The sequence below is a fragment of the Helicoverpa armigera genome, chromosome 25 (assembly GCF_030705265.1).
Source record: "Helicoverpa armigera isolate CAAS_96S chromosome 25, ASM3070526v1, whole genome shotgun sequence".
NCBI lineage: Eukaryota > Metazoa > Arthropoda > Insecta > Lepidoptera > Noctuidae > Helicoverpa > Helicoverpa armigera.
Window position 1 is genome coordinate 1,014,156 of NC_087144.1, and position 21,583 is coordinate 1,035,738.

At 48.8% G+C, this 21,583-nt stretch overlaps 3 protein-coding genes across 12 annotated transcripts; 2 read left to right on the forward strand and 1 right to left on the reverse strand.

The window, feature by feature from the left end:
* Window positions 1–6,196, forward strand: Chpf (Chondroitin polymerizing factor). The gene is made up of 9 exons (XM_064041475.1): window positions 1–554; window positions 662–1,027; window positions 1,777–1,928; window positions 2,248–2,537; window positions 2,828–2,933; window positions 3,658–3,826; window positions 4,328–4,488; window positions 5,155–5,421; window positions 5,717–6,196. The coding sequence occupies exons 1-9, from the start codon at window positions 293–295 to the stop codon at window positions 6,140–6,142; spliced, it is 2,199 nt and encodes a 732-aa protein (XP_063897545.1). The 5' UTR covers window positions 1–292; the 3' UTR covers window positions 6,143–6,196.
* A 1,029-nt stretch (window positions 6,197–7,225) lies between these two features.
* Window positions 7,226–11,748, reverse strand: LOC110374933 (influenza virus NS1A-binding protein homolog B). Its single transcript, XM_049845581.2, is given in 7 exon segments — window positions 7,226–8,141; window positions 8,490–8,969; window positions 8,972–9,296; window positions 9,415–9,573; window positions 9,687–10,195; window positions 11,303–11,372; window positions 11,512–11,748. Coding segments are annotated over 6 exon segments (2,061 nt in total). The 5' UTR covers window positions 11,337–11,372; window positions 11,512–11,748; the 3' UTR covers window positions 7,226–7,587.
* A 2,262-nt stretch (window positions 11,749–14,010) lies between these two features.
* Window positions 14,011–21,336, forward strand: LOC110374930 (gamma-aminobutyric acid receptor subunit beta). 10 transcript variants are annotated; one of them, XM_049845583.2, is made up of 9 exons: window positions 14,011–14,168; window positions 14,241–14,344; window positions 16,173–16,327; window positions 17,798–18,024; window positions 18,107–18,189; window positions 18,996–19,133; window positions 19,584–19,868; window positions 19,938–20,314; window positions 20,447–21,336. In XM_049845583.2, exons 1-9 carry the CDS (start codon window positions 14,083–14,085, stop codon window positions 20,609–20,611), a joined length of 1,620 nt encoding a protein of 539 aa, XP_049701540.1. In that variant the 5' UTR covers window positions 14,011–14,082; the 3' UTR covers window positions 20,612–21,336. The 10 variants fall into 10 exon arrangements, with proteins under 10 accessions (XP_049701540.1, XP_021188539.1, XP_021188538.1 ...); XM_021332864.3 differs by lacking the exon at window positions 16,173–16,327 and adding an exon at window positions 15,905–15,972 and having other exon boundaries at window positions 14,012–14,168; XM_021332863.3 differs by having other exon boundaries at window positions 14,012–14,168; window positions 16,173–16,240.
* The last annotated feature ends 247 nt before the right edge of the window (window positions 21,337–21,583 follow it).

Genomic DNA, 21,583 nt, shown 5'->3' on the forward strand with positions numbered 1-21,583 from the left:
TTTCTAAAACTGCAAACTCTGAACATTGCATTGAAGTCACGTAAATTAAAATTTTAGTTTATCCAATCTAAAAATTGCAATGATCTGATCGGAATTCAAAACTACAAAATGTGCTTCACGCTGCGAACGTGACCTCGAGATTAAGCGGACTAAATTGGAGATAATAATCGACGAGTTTAGTTAATTGAAAAATAGTGTTCGTCGTGTAATTGTAGACGATACAAGTCGAAGTTTTTTATTGAAGAGTGTTAGTAAATCAGTGTGTAGTGTTAGGTCAGCGACCGCGGACACGATGCTGTCTCGATACGTGGTGTCTCAAGTGAAACACAACTCGTATTTTCTTGTGGGCCTCGCGTTGGGGCTATGGGTGTCTCTAGCGTTGGTTCCGCTGGATGAGGCCCCGGGGGCTGCGTGTGAGGCCGCGTTAGATTCCGCCCCGGTCCCTGATGACTTTGAGCCGCAGCGAGAGGAGCGCCCGTTGGGGCCTGCGGGCCGCGCTGGTGGTCGCAGCGTACAGCGGCCGAGATATTACAGCACTGAGCTTGGCATGCGAGGTACAGTACCATCAGACAATCTTAACTTCATCTGTTAATGTTAGTTTATAACTTGAAACAATTTCTACAAGTAGTAAATTATTATTAACTTGATTTATTTTCAACAGGGTCCCTGCTAACAGGAGTGCTAAGTTCAGAAGAAGCTCTGAAAAGCCAAATAGCAGCTCTTAACCGCACAACAGCCAGACTGCAGCCAGCCCTGAAGTTCTTCATCACAGCCAGCGCTATGAGTTCCGTACCTGGCCTCGCAAATGTTGTAGGCTTTACCGACACAAGAGAAATGCTGAAACCTTTCCACGCACTCAAGTATTTAGCTGATAATTATTTGGAGGAGTATGATTTCTTCTTCTTGGTGTCAGATACAGCATTTGTAAATGCTCGGCGACTGACAGAGTTGGTGTCACAATTGAGTGTCAGCCAGGATATTTATATGGGGACAGTGGCTGAAGACGACAGCCATTATTGTTCTTTAGGTAATTATGCTTCATTTTGTGTTTATTGCAATTTAAAATTACCCTGATTATACTCAGATGAAACCTGTCCTAAGTTCTGTCAAGGTTTTCTACTAGTTACATAGAAAATTTCATCCATATTAGTTCAGTAATACAACCAGAAAATTATGTAGGTAGATTGGTTTCCAAAATATTTAAAATATCCAAATAGAAATACTTAACTGATAACAGTAACTTCCTTAAAGTGGTTCCTTAAATTATTTTAATTACTTTACTATTGCCAAGATAAGATTTTGGTGTATGTTACATTATTGTGTAGATCTTTATGATAAGATAATGAACATTTACTAAAACAAGATTTAACTCTTACTAGCTATCCTTCCTGGCTGCACACAGGTATCAATTCAATAATACTAGTCTAAAACCTTTCATATAGATCCCCTTTATTATATACCCTTTTGACTAAAAACATCAATGTTGTTACCCCATATGTTTAGCAATATTTTTTTAAAAACATATTTTCTGCTTCAAAGTTGAGTAACATTAAGTTAACATACATACCATGCAAGTTTAAGAAAAGATTTTAAAATCAAAGCTTAAAGCAATGAAATGTATGGTTATTTATTTCTTATTCTTTGGTGTATCTTTCATCCCTGTTTATTAATGAGGGAAAGTGTTATGTTATGACAGACAAATAATTTCCAACAACTTATATGTACATATTATATTAACTATGCACTTCAAGCTATAACTTGACCTCCATTTCACAGAGGGCGGAATACTAATATCAAACTCAGTGCTCCGGTCCGTGCATGCAGAGCTAGACTGGTGTGTGCGCAACTCCTACTCGCCGCATCACCACGAGAACATTGGCAGATGTGTGCTCCATGCTGCCCATCGTGCTTGCTCCCCTGTCGCTCAGGTATGTACATGATGACTGCCCCAAAAGTAGACTGTAATAGTCAAAAATGTAGGACAATGTAGCCATAAATTGTCCACTGCTGAACATAGATGTACCCCACTGATTTCTCAATACGTCAAACGCGAGTTAATCGCGCACAAACATACATACATAGAGGTCAAACTGAGAACGTCCTTTGTTTTAAATCTGCAAAATGGAAGGTATTCTCTAGCTCGAAGTATGGTCAGTGTTATCTGTTGACCTAATTTGTATTGCTTTGAAATCTTAATATTGATGATTTTTATTTCAACCTGTTCTAACCACACTCTACCTCTTCCAGGGCGAAACCTACTACTCAGTCCGCGCCCCCACTTCAGACACGGCGCCCCCTCTAACAGAACAGCTAGCTGACGCTGTCACCGTGTACCCGGTCACTCGAGCGGACACATTCTACACGCTACACGCATACGTGTCGCGAGTGCACTTGCAGCGTGACCGCGCTGAAGTGACGCGACTGAGAGCGCAGCTGTGGAAGGGAGCTGCGAAACATCCTCCCCACTATAGGAATGCCACGTGGCCGTCAGGCTTGAGGGCGGATCCTGGATTGGCCCCGCCTACTCCTGACTCCAGGTATGTTAGTAAAGGCAAGTCCGATTTAAGGACACGGTTATCAGTTGTAGCATATCAAGCCTAGGGCACCTACCAAGGAGTACGTCTCGAGACAGTCTTGTTTGAAAAAGTTTGATAAGCAGAAGCGAAGGATGAAAATTATAAGAAGCAAGCACACAAGAGGGAAGTACGCGGGAAAATTTCTGGCTTAAATGTCATTAGGGGGTCTCAGGGAAATGCAAGTGATATATCAAGCCAGTCTGCCTAGCACTTCGTCGATTCTCATTTCTTATGGGTCTGTTTCACGTCAGGTTCGACCACTTACGCTGGATATCGTTTAACGCCACGCACGCATTCTTCCCGGACGACCATCATGAAGTGGCGCTTATCACTGGAGCTGATCGAGAGGCGCTAGATGTAAGTAATAACTTAATACACCTGCTTTAGTTTTATGAATTGTAGGAACATGTCGCTCATTATCATCATTTTCCTAGCCTTTTCCAAACTATGTTGGGGTCGGCTTCTAGTCCAATTGGTTGCAGTAAAGCACCAGTGTTTGACATAGAGCGACTACCTATCTGAACTCCTCAGTGACCCGGCTTCTAACTATCCTTAAGGACTGCCAAAGATGTTCAAATGACAACCGCGATCCACCAGTTTTCTCATGATAAGATGATCACCCGTTCACGGACCGACCACCGACGAGCTGCTGACGAATGCTGATGTCTGCAAGTTACCTATTCTGTTGGCAACATGTCACTTATGGTACCATAATGAATCATAAGCGTCTTTTCGTCTATTGCAAACGATTTATGTGGTGGTGTCTGTGATACAATGCCTTTCGTGACTGAACAGACCGATACGAGAGCGACATTTCTTACCACAGGCTTGACAAGAGAAGTAACTGGACATTAGTGTCGAACCATGTTCATGTCTTTTCTGTCTCTTGTCAGCAAGCACTCCGAACCAGGCTTCATCGCAAAATTTGCGACCCTCTGCGACACGTTTGCGCCATTCAGGACGTTTTTCCGCGAGCTTCTCCCAGTCACGGTGGTCGATTTTAAATGCTATCATGTCTCGCTTTGTTGCAGTCTTTGAAACGAAAACTTACACATAATGAATAGCACATGTTTATCCTCAGTTGGTCCTGGAGAGTGTCCGCGCGTGGGGGCTGCGGCGCTGGGCGGGCGCGGGGCGCGTGGCGCTGGTGGAGGGCGCGCTGCGCTGGGAGCCGGCGCGGGCGCTGGCCTACCGCCTGCTGCTGCGCGCCGGCCGCCACGTACGACTCGTGGAAGTGCTCCGGCCGCTAGGTATGTTGTCATCAGCTGGTGCTGCAGTGTCCGCGCGTGGGGGCTGCGGCCGCTAGGTATGTTGTCTGCTGAACTGCCTCGTTCCTCTAGCTGTCAGCGCAAGTGCTGTCCACGAGGTCTCGAGTTCCACTCCTGGATTAGGCCGCACCGCTTTGTGAGTTTTATAAACTTTGACAAAGCAGCCCATAGTCTAGAAGTTGGTGATTGATTTACCCACGCATAGGAGAGCACGTGAATGTTGGTCCTGCGCCTAATCTCTCTGCAGTCGTGTCGAAAGAATAGTGAGCGCACGTATGTCAGCGCAAATGCTTGTGTACTGTACTTTAAAATGTCCTGTTCAGTTTGCGAATCTCCTTATATGAGAAAAATAATTATTTTAATGAGCAAATATTGGACACGTCTTCTTTTATTTAAACAGAATATTAAAAAATATATCACAATAACTGCCAGAGATGAACACAAGCCCCTTCATCAGCTTAATGTCAATATGTTTTACGTCAGGTGCTGCTCGCCTAGTGCCCGTGCGCTACGTGACAGAGAGTGCGCGGGTGACGTTGTTGCTCCCAGTTCCCGTTCGCTCTCAGCTATCAGACTTGAAGGCGTTTCTGTCGCGATACGAAACCGTCTGCTTGGAGCAGGATAAGAATACTGCTCTTGTTATAGTAAGTAGATGCTTCAATATCTGTTATTGTGTATCAGTACATAAATATCTTGCGATACTGCAACGATTGCGACCGAGTCTTCAAATCAAAGCTCGGTTTAGCCAGTCACATCAGGGCTCACGCTAGGAGGTGAATTTACCATGGGTCGCCGTTATCGAAATCGATAAGGAGGACTATATATCTTGCGAAAAAGGATAGTGTACAATTATTATCTAAAAATATTTTTTTGGCTTTAAATATCTTATTCTTTTCGGAAAAGCTTTAGCTATTAGGGACCCATTTAGCTATATAATCGGCCAGTGTCAAATCAGAAACCCACAAAGTAGATTTTATTTTAATATTGGTCTCGTTTACGCTTTATTTATTTAATCATTTGTGCGTTTATACAAAACAAATTTGTTACTTTCTATATAAATAACTTTTCAACTTCATAATCATTACCTTGTTTTTAACACGCTTATATTAGCTTCACTTGTAACTAATCGTGTACCTATGTAAGAAAATTTTGGAATCTTAATTTGATCCACTTCCCAGTATTCGATTAACATGAAATTTTGCACACGTTTTGAATTCTGATGACAATACATGACAAGCGTATTTTTTAGTTTTTAAACTATCTTTATACCTTAATAATTTGCAAATAAACTTTTTCTATTTCTACCACAGGTACTGATGGGTAATGCAAATGAAACAGCCCCGTTCGACCCCATCCGCGGTGAAGCTGAGACCCTTCGTCAGCGTCACTCCGGCGCCCAGATACACGTGTTAGAGGCGGCCGGGGCGCCGGGCGTGTCGGCCGACCTGCCTGAATACGAGGGGCTGTTACACTCGGGCGCCGGGGCCTTCGCAGCCGCAGCTACGCACGTGTCCAGAGACGCCTTGATGCTGCTGCTGGTACCACATGCTGAGTTTAATCAGGACTTTCTTAATAGGGTAAGTTCTTCTTTATAAAATGCAAGTGACCCGTCCCGGCTCTGCACAGGTGTACTTACTATTTAATTGATGTTATAAAAAATATAAACCCCCCTCTTCAATAACTCTATCTAATTAAAAAAACGCATCAAAATCCGTTGCGTAATTTTAAAGATTTAAGCATACATAAGGATATACACAGGGACAGAGAAAGCGACTTTGTTTTATACAGTTTATACTATGTAGTGAAGCAAATGTCAGTCTCTCATCAAACTAATCTTTAAATATATTTTTCTAATAATTCGTTTTTGAACAGGTACGCATGAACACGATATCAGGCGAGCAGTGGTACCTGCCGGGCGGGTTCGCTCGCTTCTCTCTATACGCGCACCCGCGCTTCGTGGCGCCCGGCGGCGGCAAGCCGCAGGTCAACACGGGCCGGTTCAACCTCGCCGCCCGGCTTACACTCTCCGTGTACAGGAGTGACTACGACGCGGCCGTCGCGACGTGGAGGGGAGCTACTGATGCGGCCCCCGCGGATGTGCTCGCGCGGGCCCCGCTGCGGGCGATGCGGGCCCCCGACCCGGCGCTGGTGCTGGCGCCGCGGCCTAGGGCCTGTGCGTCCGCAGGCGCCAGCACGTGCTCCCGAGCGTTACGCGATAAGGAATTCAGTACTTTAGACGCGGGCGCCAGACATTCCTTAGCGCAATTGCTTTTGGAAACTCAAGCGGAGCTCGATTAGTTCTTAAATGTACAATTCATATACGTATTATGTAATTATATTTTTGTAATCGTGTCGAGTTGTTTTTATTTACCTGTAATTCTGAACCGTGATGCTGAGAAATATACAGATTAAGATGCACCCGATAGCCATATTGAGAGTGGACGATTAAAGATCATTAGAAATGTGAAAGTAACTCAGTCTGCCAGTCTTTTCTTCACGCCTAAACTACTGAACCGATTTGTGTGAAATTTGGTACAGACATAGTTTAGAACTTGAGAAAGGACATATGATAGTTTTTATTACAAAAAAAAATAAAATTTAATCCGGACATATAGCGCCATCTATTGATCAAACCAAAAATCTGCCGGAAGTCACTATTCCACTCGAACGAAGTCGCGGGCAAAAGGTTGTTCAAAATAAAATGTATTTACCCAAGTTAACTTTCGATATGACACGCGTGATCTTATCGTTCGCAGTTATAATTTTATTTACCTCAAAGTTATTGCCATTGTTCTTGACTTGACTGAGATTGTTCTCATTATCCAAATCTAACTTTTTAATACAAAATATAATAGTATATGGGATTTTAATTGTAAGAACTTTCCTTCCTAACAAGTAGGTAAAACAAACATTTTATATTTAAATAAATGTATATTTTATACATATTTGAACACTTGAACCAGTCAAAAACAAAGCCATAAGAAAAGATTCTTGTTGCTGAACCCTAATAAAATAGAGATTAGCGTATTATAAATATTCTAGTTCGTGTAATAATATAAGCAAGTCAGTAGGTAATGGAAATTTTCTATTCATTCACGATATGCTTAGGTAAATAATTTTTTGCGCATTTCTTCGGTCAGTCTCGAGGTCACGGTCACGGACGCGGATGTTACATAAGTCAACATAGTAAATATTTTTTCTATTAGTAAGTAAAGGCCACCAAAGAAACCATGTATGGATTGTGTGAAATATGATATGGCTGAGAAGAATGTTACGTGTTAGATGACGTTAGACGAAATAGTGATAGAAAGTCTACATCTAACATCTTTAAATTGTTCAAATAAAATTTGGTTTGAACGAACCTTAAATGAAACGCACAACTGTGAAGATACGATTTATTAACGTAAGGCGCAGCGCATACGAGCTGCGACGTAATACTCTTACAGGAAGCTAACACCTAACACAGTGGCGACTCGCCGACAACATAGGAATGTAACAATAATACCACCACGGGAAAGCACAACAACAACTCCGTCCCGCTATAACTCTGTGACAATATAATCATTTAGACTACGTTTGTGAGGGCCGATTACACAGACCGCGACCTACATTACTTTATAATAACATTAAAATGCGAAGTAAAGGCATCGACACGAGCGGTCAGCTCGCGGCTAATTTTGAGGTAGCGGTTACTTAGCGACAGCATGCCGTCGACAGTTCTCTCACAGCGCGGCCGGCGCCCGTCACTCGCTCTCGGCCGAGCCGTTGGCGAGCTCGGCCGGGCCGTTGGCCAGCTCGGGCACCGCGGCCGGTCCGTTGGGCAGCTCGGGCGGCTTGTCGGGCTTGTCGCCGGGCGTGTCGGGCGTGAGGGCGGCGCGGGGCGCGGGCGGCGCCAGCAGCGTGGTCCACTCGCCGTCGGGCTCGTACAGGCACTCCACGCACGACAGGAACTCCTTGCCGTCGAAGCCGCCGACCGCGTACAGCACGTCCTCCAGCACGGCCAGGCCCAGCGCGGCGCGGGGCTTGCGCAGCGCGGGCCCGGGCCGCCAGCTGTCGGCGTCCAGCCACTCCGTGCGGCGCAGCGAGGCGGCGCCGTCCGAGCCGCCGGCCAGCACGAGGCGGGCCCGCCAGGCGGCGGCGCCGGCGGCGCGGCGGGCGGTGGGCAGCGCGGGCCCGGGCTCCCAGGCGCCGGCGCCCAGGCGCAGGCGCTCGGTGCTGGCGAGGCAGTGCCACGCGTCGCAGCCGCCCAGCGCCCACAGCGCGCCCGACCAGTACACGCTCGCGCACTGCGACCGTCCTGCATACACACACGACAATGTAAAGAGCGATATCATAAAACGGGTATCATACGCTAAAACAATTTCGATACAAAAGTAAAAAATATCGAATAGCCTTTTTATAGCATATTCGCATTAATTATTTCGAAACATTAGTAGTTTCATTGTTATTGGAACCATTTTAATCTTCAGTGTTAACAACGCTTCACTATACACTCCTTAAAAGGAGTAGTGGTGTTTGATCTCTGATGTTACATATTACGCGCAATGGATGACTTTAGTAAATATTTTTAAGACTCAATGTATTAGACATTCGATGTATTGTACTGGATTTTATAAAGAATTACTATCATGATTGCGGCACTGACCGGCATTGAGCGGCGGCGCCTCGTCCCAGGCGTCGGCGGCGGGCTGGTAGCGCAGCACGCGCTTGAGGTTGAGGCCGGCCGCCCAGCCGCCCACCACGTACAGCTCCCCGCGCTCCTCCACCGCCGCCGCGCCCGCGTGCGACAGCGCCAGCGGCAGCCGCGCCCGCGCCGCCCAGCGCCCGTCCTGCAGCGCCGCCACCGAGTCCAGCTCCGCGTGCCCGTCCGAGCCGCCCAGCGCGAACAGCGCGCCGCCCAGCACCGCCACCGGGAACCGCGCGCGGGCGCAGCGCATGTCCGGCAGCGCCGTCCACTCGTTGGTGCCGGGGTCGTACGCCTCCGCCGCCCGCAGCACGCGCGCGCGGTCGTAGCCGCCGCACACCAGCAGCCGCCCCGCCAGCGCCGCCGCGCCGTGCGCCGCGCACCAGCGCCAGCCGCGCCCGCGCCCGCCCCCGCCGCGCCTCGCCGCCGCCAGCACGCCGCCGCGCCACGCCGCGCCGCGCCGCGCGCCGCGCCACGCGCCGCCGCCAGGCGCCCGCGCAGCGCCAGCAGCGCCCGCGTGGTGCGCGCGCCCGCGCGCGTGGCGGCCAGCACGGCGCAGTCCGGCCGCGTGCGCGCCAGCGCCAGCGCGGCGCCGGGCGGGGACGTGTCGGCGGGCCGGCGGGACGCGCGGCCCCGCTCGGCCGCCTCGCGCCGGTACTCCTGCAGCTCGGGCGCGTCGCCGCGCGCGGCGGGCAGCTCGCCGCAGTCGCGCAGGGCGCCCTGTCCGTCTACGTACAGCAAATGCGTGCGCGAGCACAACTCGTCCAGCTGCCGAAACATAATTTTATTCATGTCTTCAGAAACATTTAAATATCTTCGAAGAAGTATAGGACTCTTGTCCATTCCAATAAATAGCATCCCATGGGAAAGAACAGTGAATACTCACATCAGCATCGACGGCTTGCTGATCTCGCAGCCATATGAGTGCGGCGTCGGCGACCGCGAAGGCAGTCTCCTCCCCGCCTTCAGCACTCGTCTCTCGTAACATTTCAATACGGATAAGTGGCAGCGCAGCCAATGCGCCACTCTTGCATACTTCATCAAACTGGAATAGATGAAAGGATCATTGATATTGAAGCCCAATGTTTCTGACCCAGAGAGTGATTTGACCCATAAAAAAACCGTGCATTATTGCACTAAGAAGACGTATGTAGTTACATTCTCGGCAATGTAGGCGTCGAGCGTGGCGAGCTGGTCGGCGGCGAGGTCGGGCAGCGCGCGCAGCTCGAGGCAGTCGTGCGGCGCCAGGCGGCGCAGCAGCGCGGCGGCCAGGTGCGCGCGCACGGGCTCCACGCGCAGGCGCCAGGCCGCGCGGTACAGGCGCCGCGCCGCCGCCGCCTCGCGCACGCGCAGGCGCCCCGTGTACGCGTACTCCAGCAGCGCCGCCAGCGCGTCCGCGTCCACGTCGGGCACGCGGCACGCCTCGCCCGCCGGCAGCGCCGCCAGCGCGTGCAGCAGGTAGGGCGAGGCGGCCGCCAGCACCGCGCGGTGCGCCGGCAGCTCGGCGCCGCCCGCCAGCAGCACCGTGTCGTAGTGCTGGCGCGACTTGCGTAGCGCGTTCAGCGCGTGCAGCACGCGGGCCGGCGCGCCCACGTCGCGCAGGGACAGCGCCTGCTCCACCGAGCCCTCCTCCTCCGAGCTGTCCTCGCCCAGCGCCACCGCGCCGCCTGACACATACCGCACGCTACTCATGCTGCCTCACACATGTGTCTAATGTCACACAATGTTATATTAACTTTCTCATAAGAATACAGATAAACATGGGAAGTGTGTGTACTACTGATATGGCTACACAATACTGAATCAGGTGTTGTTTTGTCTGTCACATATCTACCTACATAATATCATAATTATGCAGTTGCTATGTTACTACATGAGATAAGAAAAAACTATAAACATAGGAATATGGATCATGTACTATCATAATTGAAATTATATCAATTTGCTATCTCGGTATCAGGTATCAGTGAGACTATATCTATTATTGTAAATTAAAAAGAAAAACAATGGACTGTTTTGTTATGTACTGTATTCCTGATAAGAAATGTTAAAATAAATGTTAGGTACTGGCTTTGATAGCATACAATAGTAATTATTTTATTATCATGACTTGTTACTTTATTGAATGATATGTGTGTGTATGTACAGTCTCAGACACAAATTGAACTAAGTAACTACGAGATTCAATAGAGTAATGTGTCATCATCAATTGGTTCAATTGATCCTGTGTGCGCACCGCCTCACACCGCCATAGAGCAACCACTTCCAGGCATAACAGCTCTTACAACCAACTATAATATTCACACAATCAATCTATGCCATGAATAACAAACAACGTCTACAGACCCAACAGTTTATACATAATGAATAATCATTTTCCTGCTGACAACTTGCAATAACAAATAACCTTTACATTCATCAACTTTTCAAACAATGGAGATATTAGCTAAACTAGCAATTGTATTGGATTCCATAATACCTAACATTATAAACAGCCTTGGTTAGCTCTAGTTAAGGGTTTGATACAGCCTTCATGGTACAAGTCAACAACATGACCAGCTGATCTGTGCTCTATGCTATTTGCTCACCTGTCAAGTGAAACAGTGAGCTAACTATTACAAACGGTCGTGTCGCCGATATCGGATAATTTTAATCAAGCGGCGCTCAAGGTCACAGGCATATCTTAATGATTGAAGGTGCGCGCGACCGCGGTGTGTGTCTGTGTGTGTGCGGTGTATGCAGTGTAGTGTGCAGTGTAGGTGCAGGCAGCTCACCGTCGCCGTTCCTGTAGTCTTCGTGCGGCTTCATGTCGCCGCGGGGTGCGTCGCTCGCTCGCCTCAGCTCCTGCAGTGCACAACTCGTCAGCGCCGCGGACCTTCGCCGCTAACCGGATTACACTGGCGAGCACGTGGCCCCGTGTAGCGGCGAGCGAAGGCCGCGGCGCAGTTAAACAGGTCACATGGCGCGACGTAAACAAACCCACCTGATGCGTCGAGCTGGCTCGCAGGCTGCGCTCGCGGTCTCGCACTCTCGCCCACCGCTAGATACCTGGCATGCCGTGCCTGGCCTGGGGACGCTGTCGCGGTGCCACGCGATTAACACAAACGACACACTGTTCCGCCACCGCCCGCACACTGTTTTTATTTTGTAATTGTTTGACAGACAAACGTCACGCGTTGACAACTGATCGTTCATTCATGTCATTGGTAATGTGTCAAGTTTGACGTTTGACGTTCGAAGGTGTTTTCGGCCATTGTTATCCATTAGCATCGCTGAGTGACGCTGAGCAATGAGGGCCTCCTATTGACATAACTTTGTTTATGTTTATTTACGAATGAATTACTTTACTACTACAAGCTCGTATGATTATGTTCCCACTGAATAATAGTTAAGTATACTACTTAAGTTTGAACTTAAAGTTAGTACTTACAAAGATGGGTGGGAGTCTTACCTATCAACTTGCGTTTATTTAGATCAATATGAAGGTTGTACACCTTATCAACAAAAACTGAGCCATTTTACGCAAACGAGTTGTGTTGCCCGAGTAACTGGTTTGAGGAGGCTTTCGCTTCATGCAAAACTATCCCTATAGTCTTAGGTACGTTATTCATGCCGTGTCTGATGATAATCAATCGATCTGTAACACCAAGTGGGAAACAGTGTTTTACAAAAAAAAAAAAATACCCGTCGATATTTTTATTACTAGACGAAGCTGGTACCTATTACCTACCTGAAAAACGTTCAGAAAAACAAGAGATCATAAGTCTTCATGAAATCTGCACGGTGGACGAGCGATTTAGTCTTCGGTCTTTAGTAAGCATATCGTGCTACCTGGTAGCTGGAATCTAGCACTGGATTAGGATTGGGTGGGCCAGAGAAGTACCTAGCAAAACAGCATTCATTCAGGCATAATCACGCTCAGGCAGAGGGCAGAATTTTCTGACTACCTATGTATTTTAAAATGTCTTCGATTCTTCCATCATTATTCAGTGCTATCCAGCATACTTACATCTTGACAAGTACAAAACTCATTTTGGTCTAGGCTGGCTGGATTCAGATTCTGCACAGAGGTAACTAATTGATGAAGAAGGAAATATTCTAACTTCCCTTTGACCTAGAATCTAGAAATTGGGCAAGGTCTTTAAGTTTAAATAAGGAAATAAAACGTCAGTGGGAAGTGCCTTTTTTATAGTTGCAACATAATAGTGGACCTCAGGCTTACCAGAGGCAAAGGTAATTCAATTAAAGTTAAGCCACATTAGCCGCGGTCATTCTATTGATGGGTGACCAATGACAAACCGAGACGCTTCCGTACATCTGTAGAACAGTCTTTTCAAGTCGGATTGGATTATTAACCTTGGATTATCTTGCTATGCAATTATAAACAGTTTTGTAAAAGTTTAGGCAAATGATAATGAGCGTTCCAAGTCCCTAGGCTATGTGGGGTATTATATGTGAAATACTTAATTAAAACGAAAGGGATTAATTTGAAGTCTATTTAAGTTTTTCCCCTCTAATATAGGACTGGTCAAGGTCTCTCCTACTCGTTTCTTTTGTGATGGTTGTGTAGGTCATAATCCACTGCGCTCTTTGCGTCTGTAAATTGGCGGATCGCCAGAGCTGGCCCGGTCGAATTCAGTACCACGATCAGGTGAGGTTATTAACAAAATGAGGGTGGAACCGCAAGGCACCCTTGCGGTTCCACCCTCATTTTTCCTGCATCCTAATTAAAAAAGTCTACATGTTAATCCAAGGTGCCTACTTTTTGCATAAGAAATATAGGAAGATTTCTGAAGGAAGTAAAAAAAACCTTAATTCCTAGGTACGTGAGCGGTGAGCCAACCAAATATGGTTTCAGATATTTTATCATGTTACTGCATTAATAGTAGACGAGTAGGTATACCAGACTTGATCATGCGTAGTTTACCTTCACTCAGCTCATGAATGGACCATGTACCTTCCCAAAGTTAGGTGTGTTAAGTATATTAAGTTAAACACAGTCAACTGTCTATTCTTCATAATTATTTATTTTGTCTCAAAACGCGCAAGGTCCTTATACTTATTAGGTACTGAAATTCGAAGGGATCCCTTCTCATACGCACTCAAACCAAAAATTTCTAAAAGCGGATTCCCACATCATCCTCTTGCCCTTATCCCACGATAACGTTAAATCAGTACCTACTTGCATTGTACTCACTTTGTTAAGATTAGAATAACATAAGAAACACACATAGATATAGTATATAGGTACGTATTTCGTAGTAGCTACTAATTGTTGGCCAACTTATTGCCACTAATGTTCAACGCATTATTACCCAAACAGGATTGGTTACCAAAAACTTTCTAAACGAACCGACCCAATAACCTTACTTTTGGCGACCCCCAATCGAATCCAGGTGGCGCAGCAGTCGCTTTTACACTACAATGAAAGTGAAAAGCGGGGGATGGCTGGGCTGAAATGTAGCTCGGCTCGGGTGCGGCGGGCGGGGCGGCGATCGATCGGGGGCGGGCGCGGCCGGCAGTGCGCCGCGCGCCCCGGCCCGCACTCCACGCTATGAGCGCGCTCCGGCCGCGCGCCCGCCGCGCGCCGCTGCTGCTCGCGCTCGCCGCCGCTCTGTTGCCGCACGCCGACCGAGTCGCGTGAGTACCGCTACAGCACAGCCTCTGCGCTGCACTCGCATCTTCTCTGACATGTACGTTTTCCTGTGGCAGCGGCGGCGGCGGCGGCGGGAGCATGTTCGGGGACGTCAATATATCCTCTATTTTGGACTCCTTCAGCATAAGTTATGACAAGAGAGTCAGGCCAAACTATGGAGGTCAGTAGCAGTAGTTTGAGTAGTTCCATTGCCGTAGTTGTAACCGCCGCGCTGGCCTAATGTCCTCCACGAAAGAGCGCCCTGATCCTCGCAGCGCCTACGATTGCGTGGCGCGCATTAGCCTATACAGGTCAATGTTGGAAACTGAAATGTTTTTATTAATGCATCACCTTCAAATAATTTAAATATGAGGAGAGACAGGTGAATTATTAATCACTTAAGATGAAACAAAATCAAGTAACAATTCGAGGCAGCCATTCTCATGCACTTCTATTTTATTAGTATCTAGTCACGGCAGACGTATTCTCATTCCCACTTACTGTTATATTCATCTAAATGCTACTAATAAAAATTAGAGTCTAATGCAAACTACCATCTTCTGGATGGCAATCTACCTGAACAAGGTAGGTCCAGATATCGTCAGATCCAGGCCTGGGCGGGGACTACAGAATGAGATAGATATCTAACTCAGAGCTTGTAATGGACTTCGGGGATGGCTGGAGCGCATCATTATTAAATGAGCAGCCGCCGTAGCTTTATGACTAACATTAATATGCATAGCTTGAGGGTCAAATATAGAGACAACTATTTTAGCGTAAAAATTGACCACAACGCGTATTGGCTTCTAGTTTTCATCGACAACCCGAAATTCGTGTCGTGGTACTTGCTTTGCAAAAAGTCATTTTTTGACCGTAACGCGTTGTGGCAATCGTGAAACAGCTTTGAAAGTTTTCTGGTCAATAGTTGATACATTTTTCAGATCTGATCTTAAGAGTCCTGATGAGGATTTCATTTATTTTATTGCAATGTAATGATCTGTGTATAAATGAAACTTTTTAGCTGTGACATCTGTAAACTTTAAGACACCTACAGGAATATTTTATTTTCAAATAACTGGTGGTTTCTGTCCTAACTGATTGCTAAGCTACCTCGCACAGCTGTGGTGGAATGCAGCCAAAAACAGTTCAACTGAATGCCAACAAAATGGCAGAGCCGAAACAGTGAAAGCCTTGAAACAAAATCGCAATTGTTATATGTGCCACATAATCTGTTATATGCAGAAAACTATCATATTGCGAAGCATCACATGTATTGTTATTGTAGCAATCGATAGTGTTGGTGAGCAGTCTTGATCCTATTAAGTACCTAGTGACGCATTGAAAGAAAATCATAAATCTTGTTTGAAGAAGCAAATCTTTAGTGGAAGTGTCGCACTGATTACAATGTCTGCACGCTGATGTTTTGCAATAACGTGCTGCGTTCCACCACGGCTTGCGACGGAGCTGGTGCAAGGTGGCGGTACTACGACACTAACTTCGCCGTGTGGATGCCGCATGAGCCAGCCGCGTTCTGGTCTCCTTGGTGGTTGCTCAGGCTTGCTATACTCGCGCGTAAGGCCATGATTATACAGCACTTCTTTCACTTCGGGGAAGTACTCCTGGATCAGTGTATCTTCAAGTTAGACTACCGATGTAGGAAATTGTTGGCATTAGCGTAGCTTGCTTACACAGAAGATGGATGCGATGCGTTGCCGTGTTATGTATGTGATGTCGTTTCCAGGACCACCAGTGGAAGTGGGGGTTACCATGTACGTGCTGTCCATCAGCTCTCTGTCGGAAGTGCAAATGGTACCTAGCTAGCAGTACTATATTAAGTAGTAAGAGGTGACGCGGGCACGTGGGCACGTGGGCACGTGGGCACGCGGGCACGCGGGCGCGCGGCCCGTGCACGCGGCATGGGGCATGGGGCACCGCACCGCATGTCTCCGCAGCGCCGCGGCCGCCGGCGCGCCAGCCGGAACTAGTACTACATGTGGGCTTGCTTGCAGGTCCGCCGGTGGAGGTGGGCGTCACCATGTATGTGCTCTCTATCAGCTCCGTGTCGGAAGTGCTCATGGTACTGGCCCCAGTCGCTCGCACGCCTCCCGCGCACGCCCAGCAGCCCCAGACGCGAGGCTGCGAGCATGTCGCGTTTCATGGATCTGTTCGCTTTCTCGTATTGTTTCCTAGTGAGCTAGTCGGTGACTGGTAACGCTCGTCTTGACTGTGGCATTACTGTTGTGAACTGATACAGACGCACCAGCGCTCGCGCCCGGCTGCCCCTTCCCGCGCCGCCGCGTCGCTTCCAGCGAGCATGGTCACTGACCACTGTGCTGCATTCCACATTCAAGAGTATGGGATTGTAATTACAGTCAAATGTTCAATTTTCGTAGTTTATAAACGGATAGGTATCTACTTCATTATTATGCGAAATGTTGTTAATACATTAAAACCAATTAACTCCTTTGTAAGCATAGTTTATTTCTTCATTGATAAGCAATTTTAAAGTAAACGAAGCTAAAAGCAAAGCTTAATACAAGTTTGTGCAACTAAAGCAAATCTGGCGGGAGGTGTAACGCTGCAGCCTCGCTCGTTCCGACTTACGGAATAGTTTATTTTTGCCTTCTCGATCGATCGCTCGCGTGCACCCCGACCAGCCGTCACTTAGCTCAGCTACTGCGACTGGTCAGACTTGATGTCTCTGCGAGCTGGAAGTATGATCTCATGACTTAGTGTAAGCGCCTGCAGTAAATGCGACATCGCCGAAGTGGCAGCCGGCCGCCCGCGCCAGTCTACCAGGTGTCTACAGGTTGAACATTAGCACCGATGATATCTAACCAATACTAAGTTGTATAGTTTTTCCCTCTCTTTCTCTGTCTAAGTATGTACCTGTGGTGTAATTTGTGTATTATAAGCGACACGTGTGTCAACATTGAAACGCTAACGACAGCGGCGCGGCTCCGCGGAGTCGCCTCACGCGTCAACGAGACGACGCGCGCACGCTAACACAGCACTCTTTATGTATCTACACTACACTGCACATGAGTAACTTCTCTCGCTGTAACACCTATATAAGTTCCCACATTATAATTATGAACACGCAAAGCTTCCGTGCGCTTGTGTTCGCCACAGGCAGCGCTGGCCGGCCGGCGCGTGACGCCCGCGGTAATAGCTGCTCCGTGAGTTCCGTGACTTGCCAGCTCGGAACTTAACTAGTTCAGCTCTGTAATATATTAAACTCAATAAATTATCATAATGGTTCATTTTTGTGAATAATGAGCGCCAGTAAGTGGAATGGAGGGATTTACTTGACATATTTGAAATTGTCCCACATTAAACTAACGCAAGAACATAAACAGGGGAGTCAGATTTGAGTTTGCAGACTTACATGAACGAAAAGGTCTCTGGGTGCAGGCTCGTCGCTCGCACGTGCCCCCGGGTCCCCGGGGTCCGAGCTGGTCCACACAGGCGTCACACACACTCGTGCACTTTCACTCTTAGTAACTGAAGCTTGTCGCTCTGTTCTGTGTGTTCGATGTTGTACAGTGTTCACGTTAGACTAGCCTGCAGTACGGTCACGTCGTGGCCTCGAGGCTCGCCGCTCATACTACAACTTGCGCTGTCTCTCCCTCAGGACTTCACGTTGGATTTTTACTTCAGACAGTTTTGGACGGATCCACGACTCGCGTACAAGAAGCGCGCGGGCGTGGAGACGCTTTCGGTGGGCTCGGAGTTTATCCGCAATATCTGGGTACCTGACACGTTCTTCGTAAACGAAAAGCAATCGTACTTCCACACGGCCACCACCAGCAACGAGTTCATCCGCATCCACCACTCGGGCTCCATCACGCGTAGCATAAGGTGAGTGCCGACCCGGGCTGCCCCCCCCTCCGGGACCTCGCGCCCCGCCCACCCTCCGCACTGCCCGCTCCCTCTGTTGCAGGCTCACCATCACGGCCTCCTGCCCCATGAACCTGCAGTACTTCCCCATGGACCGGCAGCTGTGCCACATCGAGATCGAGAGCTGTAAGTGTCTCCTCCTTGTATCGCGTTCAGCGCCGACCTACTTCACTGTGACTGAACTGTTACTGCTGCGTTCCTTACCGCGCACGTTTGCAAACTGTTAGCGATGTGTTGCTCTTGACGCTCTCAGTGTTACTGCAACCCATTGCAAGTTATTATTTGTGTACTATCTATTAACCATTCTGTTTGTAACCTCGCCGTGTAGGGTGAGACGACGGCCAACACTCTATTCGGAATTATAATTCAAAAATATATACCCATTAATTATAAAATTTTGACAGACGCTCGTCAGAAGCTACCGTCTCACAGATGATAGAAAAATAGTAACGTACTTATACGATAAACACCGATGTTCGTGTGTGTGTGTTGTGATCACGGAGCAACCCTCGAGCGGCCGTGTGCCGCACACGACGCCGCGCACGGCGCACCCGGCTTCTGTCGTGTCGCGCGCACCGCACGGCGCGACGCCCTCCGCCTACAGCACCCGCGCGGGCACGGGACTGACACTGCGGCGCCGCACCGGCGCGACGGGGCACGGCGCCACCCGCACTCGCACCGCCGCACGCTCGCACTCCCGCACCGCACCCCGCACGCACCGCATGCGCTTGTCACCCCGTCACGCACTCTCGCCGTCATCCCGCACATCATACACCTAGTCACGCACGGTAGTTACGAGGATATTTTTCTATCATCGGGTCGGGTCGACTCGAGCGGCGCCTCGCCCGGCTCCCTGGGCGTCAGCGGGCCGCGCTCGGCGCGACGCTTCGTGGCGCGAGTGATAGCGTTTTGTGTTTGGCATGTCCCCGGAGTCGGATACACGATGACCGACATACTGTACGTTTGGAAAGACGGCGCGTCGAGTGTCGGCATGAGCAGCGAAGTGCAGCTGCCGCAGTTCCGAGTGCTCGGCCACCGGCAGCGCGCCACCGTCATCACGCTCAGCACAGGTAACCGCTCGCAGTAGTAGCGTGCCACGCCCCGCCGCGCCCGCGCCGCGCCTCGCCGCGCCCGACGCGCGACACGACAGCCGCGCGCGATCCGTCCGACACGCGGCCGACCGAGCCGCCCGCGCCTTACCCCTCCTATTGCGCCGCAGTCGGCTACACCATGCGGGATATCCGGTACAAATGGAACGAGGGGCCCAACTCGGTGGGCGTTTCTAACGAAGTGTCGCTACCGCAGTTCAAGGTGTTGGGCCATCGTCAACGCGCCATGGAAATATCGCTTACAACAGGTGCGAAATCCTTCTCTAGTTATATCAAGTCAAGTGACGCATAATTGCGTGTTAAATAAATATATAGTTTCCTCTAAGTAGACTTAGTTTAGTAGAACCGGAGTTGCATATTTTACTGATCACGCGTTAATCAAGCTTTTTGCTCTCACGTCGATGATGACAGGAAACTACTCTCGGCTGGCGTGCGAGATCCAGTTCGTGCGTTCGATGGGCTACTACCTGATCCAGATCTACATCCCGTCCGGCCTCATCGTCATAATATCGTGGGTGTCGTTCTGGTTGAACCGCAACGCGACACCGGCGCGCGTGCAGCTGGGGGTCACCACCGTGCTCACCATGACCACGCTCATGTCTTCCACTAACGCGGCGCTGCCCAAGATCTCATATGTTAAATCAATCGACGTCTACCTCGGCACCTGTTTCGTGATGGTGTTCACCAGTCTGCTGGGTAAGTGCATGTCCGTCTTGTGTGCTTCTGATCTCGCTCGAGCATTGACCGGTAATGTCTATATTTCAGAATACGCGACGGTGGGGTACATGTCGAAGAGAATACAGATGAGAAAGCAGCGCTTTGTCGCGATACAAAAGATAATGTCGGAGAAGAAAATCCCAGCAGAGTGCGCGCCACCCTGGGATGGGCACTCGCTGAGCAAAGGGGGTAGCCTGGGTCGCGGGGCCCGGCCCCCACACGGGTCGCACCACGGGTCCCATGGTTCTCACGGCTCGCACGGGTCACATGGTGCGCCCGCGCCGCCGCCACGTGGCTGCGGCAGGCACTTGCAGGAGGTGCGCTACAAAGTGCGGGACCCCAAGGCGCACTCTAAAGGCGGCACGCTAGAGAGCTCAATTGAAGACGCGCCAGGCCCACCTTTGCATGCGCTGCAGCCCACTAAGGTACATAATTATCACTCTTACGACTAGTACAACTTGCTTATGCACCTTCAAAAGTCAGGATTCAGTTTGAAAATGGAATAAATCTGAACTTGTATGCAGTTAGTAAACTTTCGCCATGTCTTCTGATTTCAGGACTACGGCAAGTTCCTGGGCATGACGCCGTCAGACATCGACAAGTACTCGCGCATCGTGTTCCCGGTGTGCTTCGTCTGCTTCAACCTGATGTACTGGATCGTGTACCTGCACGTGTCAGACGTGGTCGCAGACGACCTGGTGCTGCTGGAAGAGAACAAGTGAACCCCCTTCCTTCCTACCCTTCCCTCTCCCGCGCATCCCGCACCCCGCACCACTACGCACGCTCGTGTACATAACTCATGTAATATAATATCGATTAGCAAAACGCTAGTGTCACGACCCCTAGTAGACGTAACTGACGGTCTGATATCGTACTTAGATGTAGTTAGGGCCTCGAACGACTTGTACAGAAATAATGTAAATACGAGATACCTTTATATGTACTTGTGGCAGTGCCGCCCTCTCACGATCAAGTTGCTCATTCAGACTTTGATCACCATGATGTTCGAATTTTCGAAATTGCTCAAAAAACTGTATTATGTGTAAGTGAAAACCTGAACTAATTATAATATTTCTTATCTTACTGACCTCCATATTAACGGAACACTATCCTTCTGACCTCTGAGGTTCAGACTCCCAAGATTAGGTGTAAGGCGTTTATTCAGCGCTGCCAGTATATCAGGCCTTCTTTTAGACATATTTATATGTAGATGTGGATAGGCAGGTAGGGTAGTTTAGTGTCTCCCGGGGCGGCACCGTCACACCGCGTTATACTCAGAGCGGCAAGCATCTAATCATGAGATGAAGATGTTTAGGTTTTATTAACTAGAACGGAACTGTTAAGTATTGTAAAGTTATATTACTAGTAGGTAAGCACGGTAAGGCACGAGACTATTTTGCATTCACATGCAATACGTTCGTCTTGTAATAAAGACTAACATAACGAATACATTGTTTTATTTGAACTTTCTAACTTTAGTTATACCTTACCGGCTCCATTAACATTACCTATGAGATTCTAAGTATTTAATTAATTCATCAAGTTTAACTGAAAATCATGTTTTAGGTCTCTGCCACACAGCGGGCGCGGCGCGGCGGGACGGGACGGCGACGCGACACAATGTACTAGATCGTCGCGTCACGTCGCGTCGAGCGGGACGGCTCTGTGTGACGGCCTCCGTTATATCTAGTACA